This window comes from Haliotis cracherodii, unplaced genomic scaffold, assembly GCF_022045235.1.
Source record: "Haliotis cracherodii isolate W230 unplaced genomic scaffold, xgHalCrac1.p SCAF_14, whole genome shotgun sequence".
Lineage (NCBI taxonomy): Eukaryota > Metazoa > Mollusca > Gastropoda > Lepetellida > Haliotidae > Haliotis > Haliotis cracherodii.
Genome location: NW_027266269.1, coordinates 11,887,971 through 11,904,574, shown reverse-complemented (window position 1 = coordinate 11,904,574; position 16,604 = coordinate 11,887,971). Strand labels below are relative to the sequence as shown.

Here is a 16,604-nt window from a genome sequence, read left to right as displayed (position 1 = left end):
CCGGTCTGGCCTGGATACATAACTTCGACAAGGAATTAAGCTGTCTTCCTCCACGCTGAAGGTATGTTCTCTATCGTACTTGATTAATTTGGAATTTGGTATGTTTTACACTTAAACTGTGGTTTAAAAAGGAATACTCAAAACTAATTTTAATCAGCTTCATATATCAGAACAATATAATTAAATCAATATACGTACTGAGAAGAGAACAGCAGTTTTGTGAACTAGGAACAGGTGTGTGTGTGTGTGTGTGTGTGTGTGTGTGTGTGTGTGTGTGTGTTTAAAGATGACCAAAACGGAAAGGAAATTAAACAAAAACAATTTTCCTCTATGAGTGTCACTCATTCGTAAAACATCGGATATAATTAATTTTTGTGTTGTTTATCAGGTCTGTATGTACACTCCAACACTACGTCGCAAAAGTCAGTTATCGTGTTCTCCAGCAAAATTGCGAATAATCCGCGAATATTCAGCGGATAAGTTGCCAATAATTCGTGAATAATTTGCAAACCGCGGATTTCTGCGAAACCGTTTTTATTGCTTTATGGCACTAATTAGGAGTTATATGGGACTTCACGCCGTCAACGCATGACAATAGTCTCCAAACATGTACAATGCATACTATGATGCTATACTGTGAATGGATTGAGGTACATGTAATATTTGACAAATGCATGTAAACACCAGTTTGTAAAATATCCCAGCTATAATAATGCTGCAATTAAATATTTTTATTGCCATGAATATTTGATTTATGATCCACTTATATCGTGTCTCTTGTCTACATATGTATTGACTAAGACCTTCAGTAAAATATATTCTTTTTATATTTTATAATAAGGGCAGTTAACTCTTGAATACACAATGTCACTCGCCTAAGAGAAAGTCGTATCTAATTACAGAGTCGGACTAATTTACAATCATACAGACAGATTGTTCATTTGAGTCTCACCTCACAAAAATATTTACATTGCTAAATATAACAGTACATACAATAGGAAACACGTACATGTAGTCACTTACTCTAATTTATCTGCTAATTAAAATGTTCAATTGTCATGTGATAGCACTGTGACTAAAATCTGGCTGTTTTCTCTGTATCGGTTATGAATATTTGAGTCGTCCAGTCATACATTGTACGATTCTTACCCAATCGAATGATTGGCGCCACACATTTCAGCAGAGAGTTATTTTTTAAATTTTATTATATAGATTTATTGTTAGTTGTAGTAGATACTTACATCAGTGTGTCTCAGAAAGCAGAACTGCAAACATGTACTTGCTACACAGGGAATTGCTACTTATTATTTCCTGTATATATCTCCTTGTACAAAGATCCTACATGTATGTTGTAATCGGTGCAGTGTGTGTCCACATGTACAGTCACAGCTGGCTAACGTTGCATCTCCCATCAAGTCAGCTCTATATTTCAAGCATGATTTCATTTCCAAAGACATTTTGAATGAAAGGAATTAAAAAGAAATTCGTTTTATAGTCATATTTACCTAACGTACGTGTATTTCACCAAATAAAAAAAAGGTATACACTCGTACTATATTTCGTTCCAATGGACATAGACCATTCAACTCGCTCGCAAAGTTCGAAGGTGGTATATGACTTTGAAGTGAATACGTTTACAGTGTTAATAAATATATACTTTTAACTGCATAAAACAGAAAACGTATTATCTTACCCCACATGAACTACCCCACATGAACTATCAAAATACTCAGTAATTTTCTTGCCATAATCGTATGTTACAGTTGCTTTAACATGATTACCCATACTCTGAATAATACATAAAATCTTGCCATGAATACCATTTTGCAATAAAATATACATTAACTTACTCCTATCAACCATATCAAATGCTTTTCGAAATCAATAAAAGCTATCATTATGATGTTGAAGAAACTCACTGACTTCAGTTGAGAAATTCTCATCCCCTATTGACACTGGATTAAGTAATTCCTTACAATAATCTACCCAAGTTGCGGGTGCGAAGCTAGAGTCCTGTGAGCGTGCGGTAATATAAAGTTTAACAAGTCTCAAAAATGTTGTACAGTTGCTATCATTCGCAGCATTAACTAATGCCTTTGTAATGCTCTGCTTGAAATGAGTGTGTATTTGTTTACATAAAGATTTAAATCCCATATCGGATCCGTATATACACACCAATATCGGATCTGAATGTACACTCCTATATCGGATCTGTCTATACACTCCAATATCAGATCTGCATATATACACTCCTATATCGGATCTGTTTGTACACTCCTATATCGAATCTGTTTATACACTCATATGTCGGATCTGTATACACACTCCAATATCAGATCTGCATATACACTCCTATATCATAACTGTTTGTACACTCCTATATCGGATCTGTTTGTACACTCCTATATCGGATCTGTATACACACTCCTACACGTATGTTTTGCTGGTCTGATAGATAACGACATATGAGTGCTTTCTAGCACACAACATTCACAATATTATATTGACCATTTCCTATTTGAAACATATACTTTTCATTTCAAATATCATCGCTCCCTTGATTCGAATTAACAGGACTCGTAGGCTCAAACGACTTCGAATTAGTAGAATCGGGTTTTGACTACAATGTATATTCATTTGCACGTTGTACTGCTAACGTGGTCTACTTCCTGGTGGATACAATGCAAAGTCGTGATGCTGTTATACATATGACGTCATTTCGATTTCTGTAAACTCTGATATCCTGACCACAGTTGGATATTCGCCTGGTGGCTACACAGAGACGTCTCGTTTGTGAGGGGAGAATGAAGTTGAAAATCGCACCTATCGGATTCATGGTTGGGTTTGGCTGTGGCGCCCTGTTTCTTATCATCACTCAGGTGAGTTGCTCTCCAATCTATTTCATAACTGGTTTGAAAAGAAGAGGGATGTCTTATTGAAAGCGGTTGTGAGGGTGGTGCACATAAAACACAAAAAATTTTGCACATAATTCGGGAAACAATATGTGTGTATAACCCATACATTAGTGAAACAATGCTACTTTTGTTAACAGAACAGAATGTGAGCAAATGATTTAGATATTCTTCCCCATACAAGTGTACTTAAATAGGGTTAGTCTGCTTCAAGACACGACATTCGAACCCACGACCATGGATTTCTGAGAGGCCTACGGTACGGAACTCTGCACAGCGAATTGCGGCCGTGTGGATGACTGGGCCACCCGTCCCCCAAATATTAATAAGATGAAAACATAGCTATGAATCCACGACGCAACAGCAGTTTTACTGCTTTCACAGGAGGCTATTGTTATTAAAGTCTTTGTGTTGGTAAAATTCTGCAGGTAAGGTCATATCCGAATTGTAAATCCCATTTACGAATTTTTAGTATGCAAGTTTCGGTGACACGGAAATGGTTTTAGCTTTGTAGCCTTTTAAGGCAGGGCAAACTATTCGCCGCTTATATTGTGTCATTGAGCTGGTGAGGGTTTCTTTCAGTTGTGGGAACAGAACAAAGAGTTAAGAAGGGGTGGGATTTAGCATTATATCTATAGCTCTGAACACTCTGGTACGCCGTAACTTCAACTCACTCTGCATTATTAAGGTGTGTTTGTTTCTGTGTGTTTATTCGTTTCAACAAATCATCAGTACGTAGCTTCATCCATAATAAGGATAAAATGTTCATGATTACATCTCGCCAAAGGGGCACTTCCATTAGACAGCAATTTATATTGCATTTGTCTGGAGCGATATGTTACAGATAATAATGATAATATTAGAGGGCGTCATGGAAAATGATAAATACAAAATCCTTTGGAATAGGCCCATTTACAGCCTCAGACCTATCCAGGCCAACAAACCTCATCTTGTCCTTTTTGATAAATCCAATGAAATCATTTATATCATTGAATTTTCTGTCCCCTTTGACACTAATTTTATTGACAAGATTGAGGAAAAACATGGCAAATATGTAAATAATAATAATAATAATGATAATAATAATACTGTACCTCACGAATGGATTTTGAAGTAGAATGTATTGACCTCCCCGAGCGAATGCTTGTTTTACTCAAGTCTTTATTGAATTGGTGGTCAACTCAACTTGAGATGTATTTGCAGGGGCAGGTGGTGACTTCGATTCGGAACCCATTTCTATTAGAAGAGAAATATTGCACGGCGATTCTTTCAGTCCTTTGCTTTTCTGTTTGCCATTAAATCCTTTAAGCATTTTGCTTAGCAAAGAGGAAGGTTATCATCCTGGACCTCCTCAGCACAGATCCCCAACACCCCTTACTCACCTCCTTTACATGGATGACCTTGAACGCATTGCCAATGGAGGATCCACACTAAAAAAACTAGAATCTCCTTGTCGAGTCCGTTTCTAATGATATATGACAAAATCCACATCAGTGAGGGACATGCTCAATGCGCAAAATTCAGCATATGTACATATGTACAACAGAGAGGGGACAATAAAATAGTAAAAATATACACATTCAGTTGTAGCGTTAAAAAAAGTATGTGTTGAGTCCAGACTGAAACACAGTGATTCTAGTTGCACTTTTGAGGCTGAAAGGAAGGGAGTTCCACCAGCATGAGAGAAGGATCGAGCACCGAAGGACTTTGGTCTGTATTTTGGAACATACAGGAGAAGTTGGTCATTTGATTGGAGTCAATAAATACACCAAGGGTTTTGACAAGTGAGGAAAAAGGAATCAAGGATTGTCCAATTGTGAGGTTGGTTTGATGAGATTTATGCTGTCTCTCGGGCGGAGCGATTACGATTGCTTCTGCTTTATCGTCATTCAGCTTAAGCATGTTGGCAGTCATCCAGGATTTGGCATTTTTTAGACAACTTTCCATCTTGTTCAAAGATGAAATCTGATTGTCGAGGAGGGGACTGAAATCAACTAATTGTGAATCCTCTGCATAAAAGTGATGAGCCACATGCTCTACTGATATCAAATGCCCTACCGAATGCCCATGGTGAACAAGATCAGTCCCAGCACAGACCCTTGAAGCACACCACATGTGAGACGTTCGCTGTTCGACAGTCTTGTTTATCCGAACTGAGTGTGTCCTACCTGTCAGTTACGAGGAAAACCACGCCAGGACAGTGCTGCTCAAACCATTGTCATTTTCCAAACGAAATAATAACCTTGCATGGTCTATTGTTTCAAACGCCGCTGACAGATCAAGAAGGACTTACTGACGCGCAACGCGGAGACATATTTGTTACTAGTAATTGATGCGCCGCATGGCGCGATATATGTCACCAATAATTGATGTGCCACAATGGCGGTCATTACTATATTCCGTGTCGTCATGCACATTTGTTTATTCTGTCTCGAAGAACACAGGAACACTTCAAAGTATTCTAGATAAAGTACAGAAAAGATTTTGCTCAATCACTGTTTTTATCTTTTTGTGATATCCACAATCTCAATCTCACGTCAATAAGGTCATTGTCTGTTTACCTGCTCACTACCAGTTGTTTTACGGGCTTTTGATTGGTTGAATTTAATTAGGGGTGTCTCCCGTAGGTATGTTTGACGCTTTATTGACAGTGTTGAAAATAGTGTTTTCACTGTCACTAACATGTATTCATTCGCCAATTGGGATTTTAAGCACATTGTGATATTTGTTTCCGATGTTCCTCTTTTCAAGTGAAAATGTCACTAAATTGATTTATAAGGATTGACTGATATTAACGGCACGGTCCCTTGTATGCAATATAGAAAACACTCCACACCATGCTAAAGACATCAGTTAAAGCTTATATTAGGTGTTTTACTACTTTAATGTGTAAAATTTGAACTGGGCTATTATTAAATTTAATGGCGATGTTTTTATTCTTAAAAATAAAATGAAATTAAAAGTTGGAGCCTCTTCTTTTTCCAGTATCGAGTCACAGAACAGAAGGCCCATCTAGATGCTAGTACGACGACCCAACTCAAGGTGACCGGGCAACTACATGACATAAATGAGACAAAAGTAACCTTAGAAACAGTAGCTTTCAAAGTATAAACGATGAAATCGAATAAATCACTTGTAAGTCCTGAGCAGTGGTATAGTTTAAAAAAAACAATTATTCGTTCAAAGAATGTTGAAAAATCTCTACTTCAGTACCGAAAATCAAATTGGGCGTTGCATTTAGAAGAAAACATGGACGGACCACTCAAGGATCTTCGCCAGCAAGGACAGGTATAGCACCACCTTTCATTATCTCTTATGAGGCGGCACGGGTGGCCCAGCAATCTAAGGCGCCTAAAATTTAGTGTGCAGAGTTGTCTCCCTTAGAAGTGCCGGAAACCTGTAATCTGGGGTTCTGATCCTGCATAGTCCTGGGGATGTTTCTAGGTTTGTCAGCACCATGGCCATGTTCATGAGTTCCATGTAGTAAATGCTTCGGGCTGTGCGGAATTGCGTCCGTTATGCGTCCCAGTAAAAACTATGATCCTTGGTTCGAATCACAGTTTGCTCATGGGTTTCACCAACGCGAATACTCTGTGGCATAACTGAAATACAGTTGAAAGCTGCGTTAAACAAAAATCACCCACTTATTTGTATGTCATATAATCTAGTTTAAGGTAACTTGGAACATCATGCATGTGAGTGATGTGATGACGTGTGAGGTTAGCGCAGAGAGAAATAGTGAGGACCATAATCAGGGCAAACCTGGATTACGTGCCCGCAAAAACTGGATCCTGACACAGGAACGCAACTAGGCACAGAAAGATGCTTTGCCATATACCATTTTCTCAACCGTACCCACTTCTCTCTTGTATAACCACATTGTATTTATTTATTTATTCTAAATGTTTCATTTCTATTTTTATGTTTGGAATAACCTACTTTTACTTTTACTGATACCATTCACATCGAGACTCCCTGGTACAATTCCCATCGAGACTCCCTGGCACCATTCACATCTAGAGTGGTCTGATACCTTTCACATCTAGAGTGGCCTGACAATATTCACATCTAAAGTGGCCTGATACCATTCATATCTGGAGTGGCCTGTGTTAATCACATCTAGAGTGGCCTGATACCATTCTCATCTAGAGAACCCCGATACCATTCACATCTAGACTGGCCTGGTATCATTCATATCTAGAATGGACTGATATCATTCACACCTAGAGTGGCCTGATACCATTCACATCTAGAGTGGCCTGATACCATTCACATCTAGAGTGGCCTGATACAATTCACATCTGGAGTGGCCTGGTACCATTCACATCTAGAGTGGTCTGATACCTTTCACATCTAGTGTGGCCTGATACCATTCACATCTAGGTTGGCCTTATACCATTCACATCTAGTGTGGCCTGATACCATTCACATCTAGAGTAGCCTGATACCATTCACATCTAGGTTGGCCTTATACCATTCACATCTAGAGTAGCCTGATACCATTCACATCTAGAGTAGCCTGATACCATTCACATCTAGAGTAGCCTGATACCATTCACATCTAGTGTGGCCTGATACCATTCACATCTAGTGTGGCCTGATACCATTCACATCTAGTGTGGCCTGATACCATTCACATCTAGTGTGGCCTGATACCATTCACATCTAGGTTGGCCTTATACCATTCACATCTAGAGTAGCCTGATACCATTCACATCTAGAGTAGCCTGATACCATTCACATCTAGAGTAGCCTGATACCATTCACATCTAGTGTGGCCTGATACCATTCACATCTAGAGTAGCCTGATACCATTCACATCTAGAGTAGCCTGATACCATTCACATCTAGACTGGCCTGGTACTATTCACATCATTCCGTCTATTTATAATATATCCGCCTAAATGTCAACATTCTATATATATAATATCGCCATCTACATATATTTTTTTAATTTGAAGTTTACACGATATACGGCTTTTCCTTTGGACGAGAGGTCGGTCACATAAGTGTATGAACGACACAATTTGACGTTCATACGTTTTTCACGAGACCGTATTCTTGAAATGTCAGTGTAAACATGAAGTCACACGTACTAAATAAAATTGTGTTACGATCTTGGTCTACATCCTTTGAGGTACGAAATTGTGATAGAAAATTATAAGAATTGACTTTCACTTTGTGTGAGTTTATTGGAGTATGAACCTTCATAGAGTGAGGGCCAAACATTGAAGGTGCATACTCCAATAAACTCACACAAAGTGAAGTTCAATTCTTAAGTATACATTCCATTTATGACATGGTCATCTTCATGTAAACATTCTCTATATAATCGCCATCTTCATGTCAACATCAGGTTTATTCATTACGAATTCACAGATCGATGAGTGATCGAGGGTTGTATTATTTTCAGACAGGGGCAGCATACTTAGAAGCCCAGAATACACGATTAAAAACATTTCAAAACAACAACAAAATATTCGGAAACCAATGAAATGGACAGTTGGAAATGTTCTTGATTTGTTTGTTTGTTAGTTGTTTAACGCCGCAATATTTCGACTTGACAGCCCAGTGACAAACATCATGAACACCGATCCACGGAATGTATCGACATTCAGTCAGCCAAGTCACTGAGCCTGACCACCCAACCTATTTAGTTGTCTCTCACGACACGCTCCTGTTGCTGGGGATCTATATTCTTACCCTGAATCGCCACGAGTAATCTCCACAAGTGCTGTGCTAGATACTATGAGATAATGTCAAATAAAGTAACTTTGGTACAACCTCGCTAGGCCCGTCCTACAAACAAAATATCTAAAACATAACCAACGTTGCATAAACTAAATTTGTGAGTCGTTACATATTTATTCCAATGACATTTTAGTTAATTAATGATGAATCTTACATCTTCAGATTATGATTGAAGTCAACCCTTGTTAATCCAAGAGATTTCCCAATCAAGGCGACTTGATTAATATTTCCCCGAATATCATCCTGCACACATGCACACGTTTGTTAGAGTCAGCGTTTCCAAGTTAACGGTTTTTCAATTTACAAAAATTAACAAAACATTATATTTCATTATAACGATAAAGACATTTGCCAACCCACGCACGTGGGATCAAAGTGTTGTCTATCGTACTTCCTACACAATGAAACTTTGTTAATCTCTGTGCTTTCTCTGTGACATCGTCGAGGAGAAAGTGTGATGTATAACACCTATACAAAACATGAACAACATGTAAAGAATAACAAATATCATTTGGGTGTAATACAGAACAAATTCCAAACAAAACCCCAAATACCACTAAGTGGAAGAAAAAAAATTTAACTTACGTAAAATTCTTGTTATTATTAGAGTCAAAATGTGATTGCTTCATTAAGTTGTCTTGCCAAGTTATTGTAACTGATGTAGACATATCGTTCATAGGACTATGAGCGCCAGTCACCTCTGAGCTTAATAAGAGTGTTAGACTCCCCTACTGCGAAAGGAAATAAGCAACCTCCACTCCGAAAAGAGGGACAACTATAATCACTTGACTTGTAACCACACAAGAACAGGTAAAAATTCAAGGTCCATACAAAACTATTGTATGTTAAGCACTTGGCCCCACCACCAGCATTCATATCGGAGAACAAGGGAACTGCTGCCTTCTGTATAGCAGCAGAAAACTGGTCTATGCAAGGCTGACACGGGACACAGTCTGTAAGGACACTGTTGGTGTTTGAAAGAGCTGCCAGAGGTAAACGAAGCACACGTTGTCCAAACTGTAAGGCTTTTGTAGATGTGTGGAACAGTCACCGTAATCAAATCCCCTGCTGTGGAAAATAACATCATTCATCAACAGATAGGTCTTCTTTCTGGAACTTACGCCACTGGCTGATTCAGGAAGCATAGTTGACTTGTGCAAGGACTTGATAATCTCTCTAAATTGATTTCTCTTCTAAGTTATCCAAGGGGTTCTGCAATCCAAATTCGAGATGTGAAAGTCTCAGTACCTTCAGATATCCTGGAATACTTGAGGAACAAAGGGATCCTGCTAAAATGTACTCATATTTGCAAGCACTGGCGTACACCCAAATAGAAACAGAATCATACCTAAACATTATTCAGAGATGGATAGGTCTGTTTTGTAGTCTCAGCATATGTTGCTCGTTTAAACTGTCGGTGTTCTGTTCTGTCATCCGCCACTGTTGTGCCACTGATTCTGCAAATAATATCAGGCATGTGGTTCACACTGCTTATCACAATGGACCTCTGCATGTGAAGTTATTAGTAGCATACATAGTAAACACGTTGTCTTATGTACAACAATCCGCTCTCCATTTGCTGCACCACCGTTTAGCTGACAGATGGACGATAAAGATTTTTTTAACATTGATATGTGTTCAGTTAACTTCTGGAAAATCCAAATTCGAGTTGCGATAGAACCTGTCTGTTCCATAACGTACTGCGCCACCCTCTTGACATGCATCTGAGGTACATTTTTTCTTTGAAATTAAATGGACTTCATGATGTCTTCCTTCTCACTCTTATCGAGTCTTACATGACGACTGCGCCTTTTGTTGTTTATTAAATTAATCAGTCTGCATAAGAAAGCTCGTCCACCATGAACCATCCATGCAACCCAATTTAGTTCACCTTTATTATATTTTTGCTGACCCAATTTGCCAAATGTCCTTTAACCTCCTCCAAAGCCTGGGATTTAGGCTGTACCACTTGTTCTGTCAATTTCAATGCCAAGAAAACCAAGCTTTTGACAAGGCCGCACTGTCTTATCAGCAATAATGCATTGAACTACTGAGATTTTGTGTCACCAATCACTGGAAAGTCATCAGGATACACAACCACTATGAAACCTCTGTGTTCCATCATCATTCTGACCGAAGAAGAAAGTCTGTGGAATATATCTGGTCTGTTAGATGTCCCAAAAGGAAACCTTGTATCCACCATATAGGTTGGAATATTAGCGTTCTTGAAACACGGTTTCAATCCATTTGCTTCATAACTGGTTTCTAATGTCTATCTAGGGTGGGTTGGGTAGTCCAGTAGTTAAAGCGTTTGGTCGTCACTCAGAAGACCCAGATTCGATCCTCACATGGGTACAGTGTGTGAAGCCCATTTCTACTGTCCACCACCATGATATTGCTAGAATATTGCTAAGAGCTGCGTAAAACCATACTCAGTCACTCAGTCACTGTAATGTCTATCCTTGCCATAAAACTCTTTGGCAACAATTTAACAGGAGCATCGATTTCGTGATGTTGGTATTTTTGCGTTGATCAAAACAATCAGGAATCAGTCTCACATTCCTAAACCTTTTGTAATAGCACCAAGGCAGCCAGGGTTCTAATACACCGCTACCTAACCCCAAGCTTCATTTCTGAAGTGATGATTTGAACTTCAACCAATTGTGCATTCTCATGATCAGAAGCAGATTGGTAATATTTAAAAGTAGTCTCAGTATCTCAATAGTCTCAATGCTCTGGTTCAAATAATCACTGTTTTTTGTGCTTGCTGATGACGATGTGAGTTGTCAAGCAGCATCACCGATGGCAGAAAGAAGATCTGGCAAAGATCCCTTATCTCTGCTGTATATTCCAAATACTCTTTAATTTCTGTAATTTCTGCGTCACCTTAATCCATAAGCTTTTGAAGTAGATGAGCATTTGCAGATACCGATTGCGTCAACTTGACCTGTTCTGGTAAAGGCTTCATCTTAGATGTCCGTAGATACAATTGTTGACAACCCTCGATTTTGAGTTTCGTCACAAACGACCTAGGCTTTGTGACGAAATCAGGTGCCTCTCACCTTCAACTTTTCGTCCACCTTCATCTTGGTCGAGGAGGCCATCCATGGAACTTCGGCCGAGACACTTCTACAAATGCACATCGGATAGTCCTTTAGATCATTCAGCTCTTTGTTTGGCGCAAGTGTTTTTGTATTGATAGGAGCAGCAGCTTTCATTTCAGTTTATACCTGCATAGTCTTCATCAATGCGTGTGTCGCTACTTGAAACACATTAATGGCATTGCTACCCCAAAGGGAATTATAGGTCCATAACATCCTCAAGAGACAATTAAGTCAACAGCTTAATTCCAACAATTCTTCATCCTCAAATATCTGTCGTTTTACTGGTGAGTTCCCCATCGCGACACCTTTTGACCATATCTAAAACCGATAGTGATCGCCATTAAGTTTTCCGCAAAAAGGGCCTTAACCCAACGTGAGTAATGTAACAGTACTCTCCATATTTCCTGTACTGTTCGTAACGAGGAGTGTCCGGATTAACTGAGACCAGTACTGTTTGCTAGTTTTTTAACGCTGCACAAAGCTTCATATTTCAGCTATTAATATGACGGTGGCGACAAGCATACGTTAAAGTGTACATCTTTCTTACCCGAAACACTAAAAGGGAGAGAATTATACGCTACCGCGGACCTATATTCTAACCCGCAGTCCCCACAGGGAGACAAGCAGAGGTTTTTGGGGACCTATATTCTGACCCGCAGTCCCCACAGGGAGACAAGCATAGGTTTTTGGGGACCTATATTCTGACCCGCAGTCTCCACAGGGAGGCAAGCATAGGGTTTTTGGGATCTATATTCTAACCCGCAGTCCCCACAAGGAGACAAGCATAGGTTTTTGGAGACCTATAATTTGACCCGCAGTCTCCACAGGGAGACAAGCATAGGTTCTTGGGGACCTATATTTTGACCCGCAGTCCCCACAGGGAGACAAGCATAGGTCCTTGGGGACCTATATTTTGACCCGCAGTCCCCACAGGGAGACAAGCATAGGCTCTTGGGGACCTATATTCTGACCCGGAATGAAGTCTTACAGTCCCTAAAGACGAACCTATAATAGGCGTAACGCCTCAGTAGCTTTGTGGAATGTGAGTCTTAACCATTATTATTTGGTATCATAAATTATTACATATATTTCCCTCATTTAGGTTCGCCTACCGGAGAAAGATGTAATAGAGAAAATGTCCATCAGTGAAGCATTCAAAACGTACCACAGGTAGGTGTATTAGGTGGATACAGTAACAGAAATGGACATATTGTCATGAGTTAACGAACACGATTGTGTAATATTCTTGACTACTGTGGACAGAAATCAGTACAATATTCTTGCAATGAAAGTGAATTAGTGAGTGAGTTTGGTGTATTGCCTCTTTGAACAGTATTTCGGCTACATCACGGCGTACCAGCTTGATGTGGGAGGAAAGCCCGACATGATGCAGGTCTTAGACGTTTTACCGATTTCGTTAAATCCACGAGCAGGGGTATGACAAACCTCGAAACATAATCAGGGAGAACCGTTGATAGTGGGTTCGAATCCCATATTCGTACTGATAATCTTCTCAGTACCATGCCAGTGTCTGTGACATAGTGTTACGGCAACTGTAATGCAACACCACAATTATTTACAGAGGTGGGTCCTTCAATGTGCAAACGGTGGTCTAACATATATCGTTGGTGCAAATCATGACGTTGATGCTGATAAGAACAATAATTTTATAAGGACTTCAACAAATATCATGATTACGCCTTTGTCTGTATCTCGCTCATGGGTGCAATCTGTGTTAATCAGGCTCAATAAAAGTCAAGGTTGCGAAATGTTTGGGCACTAAATGATACAATACTTCTTTGCCCAGCAATATTCCAGTTATATTATGTCGGCCTGTAAATAATCTGGACCGGACAATTCAGGGCTTGATCTTGCAAGCAACGATCCACGCCGTCGGGGTCCGATTGCACATAATCAACCAGGATCACAGAGCCTGACCACCTACTCCATTTGGAACTTTACAGTGTGTAAAGATGTGTAACTCTACTTGTTATTCAGTTACCTTGACAACGTAGATATGTTGTGCAAGCGAAAGCTGCGCATGGGCAAACTCGGAGACGGAGGCTGGGAGATATGTGATGACGCAGAATACCGACCAGTAAAGCCTTGCATTGTGTATTCCTTTGGGTGAGTTGTCACCTGACTGGAATATTAAGTTGTCTTAGATACAGAAACAAACACTGATTACAATGGCATGCCCAACGTATGAAGCCAACGAAACACTTTAAATCGGGATGTAGGGCACTATGGTGTCCTTTTCAAATGTAAAAAAATGTTTAGTTCTACAATATGGACCCTTTAAAAATAATCTCACAGAATTCAGATCTGTTACCGCACCAGGAAAACATGATAATCAGCCAATCAGCGTCGAGGCATCTAAATTCTCGATTGTGTGAAAACAAACAGTTGTTCATGTAATTGTATGTAATTGAATTATTGTGTTTTATGTACTTTGAAGGGTCAATAACGCATGCATCCTTCATTTTGAATGATGTATAGTATCGGAATAAATGATCTGTCTTTAAAGCTATTACTTTTTACTGTTGTGCACTGCCGTGCATGTATACCCACGCCGTATTGTACCTAACTGGTAACATGATAAGACACGCATATTCTAAAACTTTTCACAGCGAAGTAATATTGTTGTTGTTTTACTACAGAATCAACAACGATTTTTCTTTTGACGATGAAACGGCCCAAAACTATGAGTGTGACGTCTTTTCCTTTGATCCGAGGTTTGTACAGGCGCTTGTTCAAACCTACTTATACGTTATGCACTGGTTTGTTTGTTGTTTAACACCACACTCCGCCATATTCCAGCAATGTCGGCGGCTTTTTATTAATTGAGCCTTGAGAAACCAATGATTGATATTGAGCAACGTCACCCGCCGTGGGGGTACGATGACATGCAATCAACCAAATGACCGAGCCTGATCACCCGAATCATGAAGTCGGCTCTTTAGACCAGAACATGTTGCTGAGGACCAATTCTAACCAGGAATCCCCACGGGGTAAGAACTCATAACGAGGACTGTCTGAAATAAACCAAGTTTGTCCGAACGTATTGGGTAAAGGGAAGTAACTCGATTCGTTATGTTCTTTTTTTTCATTCAATACAAGTGTTTTGTTAACGCAGTGAAACTGCGTACATATATTCGGAACCTTTATGAATGAATGTCGGTAAGATAAATTCGTTGACAACCGATCCTCGGGGCGTTTGGTGCGACAACTTATAATATACCTATTGAGATCGGTTGGGAACATTTATTGTAACTAAAATACCTGACGTGGGATAACATGTTGATCTTTTTGAATAGATCATTGTGGACAGTTTTGCCATTGTCTCTGATTACTGCTGTAATATATTAATGACACGTGCATCATATTTCAGTATGAAACAGAAAAGTTACCAGAGATCACCACGGGTGCGGTTTTTAAGTTTAGGTATTGATGGAAAGGACTACAAGAAGGGTTCCTGGGATCTTCATTCATTGACCAGTTTCAAGAAAATGTTGAACCACACAGGGGTCAGTGATACGGAAATATTATGACATTTTACATCATTAATAAGAAACCTCCACAAATCAATTTATAACTTTTTGTTATTAATGTCTCTACTCTTGTCAATGTTCGGGCGAAATGAGGACGTTTAACTTAAATGACCCCCAATGGAAGATGAAGATTCGTATCATTCATTTGTTCGTTGCCAGACAATCCACTGATGAGCATTTACAACCCGACCCATTTAGTCGCCCCAAGTTTTATATTATGTGTGCCATATTCCGTTATTGGTGTAAAGAAATTATCTTGAGTAAACACAATTGAAACACGTATTAACATGAACGTGTTATCCCAAAGTAATTTCTGAAGAGCAGAGATAAGATAAGAGAGAATGGACTCTCTGGGGACTCTTTGCGCATATTTGCAGTTCAAAATGACGTTACAAGTTGACACGTGTTGTTACACTTCTTGGCGCTCGGCATTAAGGGGTAAAACAATGATGGATCGGCTAGGAGTCAGTATAATGTGTGTGGGATATCCACATTAAATTGTGGCATGGTATCCCAGTGGGCTAGCACAATAAAACAGGCATACGTCAGCCACACATACACGTGCATGTCGCTATAAGTGACATGACCTTGAACACGACATTGAACCCTATTTCACATAATTTTTAAATGTGTAAGGATAATTTGTGATACAGTAAGATCCTTCTTTTGTTTTCCAGAGATTCATTGATGTTCTCAAGATGGACGTTGAAGGTTCAGAATGGCCAGCGCTGCCCAACATGATCTCATCAGGGGAACTGTCTAAAGTCCAGCAGTTTCTAGTGGAATACCACGGACACTGTGACACTAAGAATGACTGCCTAAACAAACTGAACATTTTGAAAGACATCTATGATAAAGGATTTAGGAAGTTTTATGTCCACAAAAATCATCGTTGTGGATTTAAAAATAATTTATTTCCTGTCATAAGGACAGGTTGCTATGAGATTCATTATGTGAATATCAACATACAGTAAATGCCATATTTGATCATTTTCAGACCAACACTTCAAAGTCTGCCGACACTTCAAAATTTCCGGATCGCCGTCATATAGCTGATTTCAGCGTGAACAACCAACCAACAAACAAATGAAAATTTAAACCCTCTCGTCTTTTGTTCCATGTATTGCTCTGAGACGATACCTTCAGATCAGTATAACAGGACATCCTTGATCTACATGTGTGTCTGTCGCTGTAAAACTACATTTACTATGTGTTCAGTACTATGCCAATAAATAAAAACAACAAAACCCTTTCCATAACCACAAGAAATCTCTTAAAAAGCGGAC

General features: G+C 39.3%; 1 protein-coding gene across 1 annotated transcript; it reads left to right on the top strand.

Annotated features, from left to right (window-relative positions):
* Positions 1 to 2,804: 2,804 nt before the first annotated feature.
* On the top strand, positions 2,805 to 16,292 carry LOC139460556 (probable methyltransferase-like protein 24). Its single transcript, XM_071242025.1, has 8 exons — positions 2,805 to 2,879; positions 5,898 to 5,954; positions 6,123 to 6,200; positions 12,870 to 12,937; positions 13,766 to 13,894; positions 14,428 to 14,502; positions 15,159 to 15,294; positions 15,996 to 16,292. The coding sequence occupies exons 1-8, from the start codon at positions 2,805 to 2,807 to the stop codon at positions 16,290 to 16,292; spliced, it is 915 nt and encodes a 304-aa protein (XP_071098126.1).
* Positions 16,293 to 16,604: the final 312 nt, after the last annotated feature.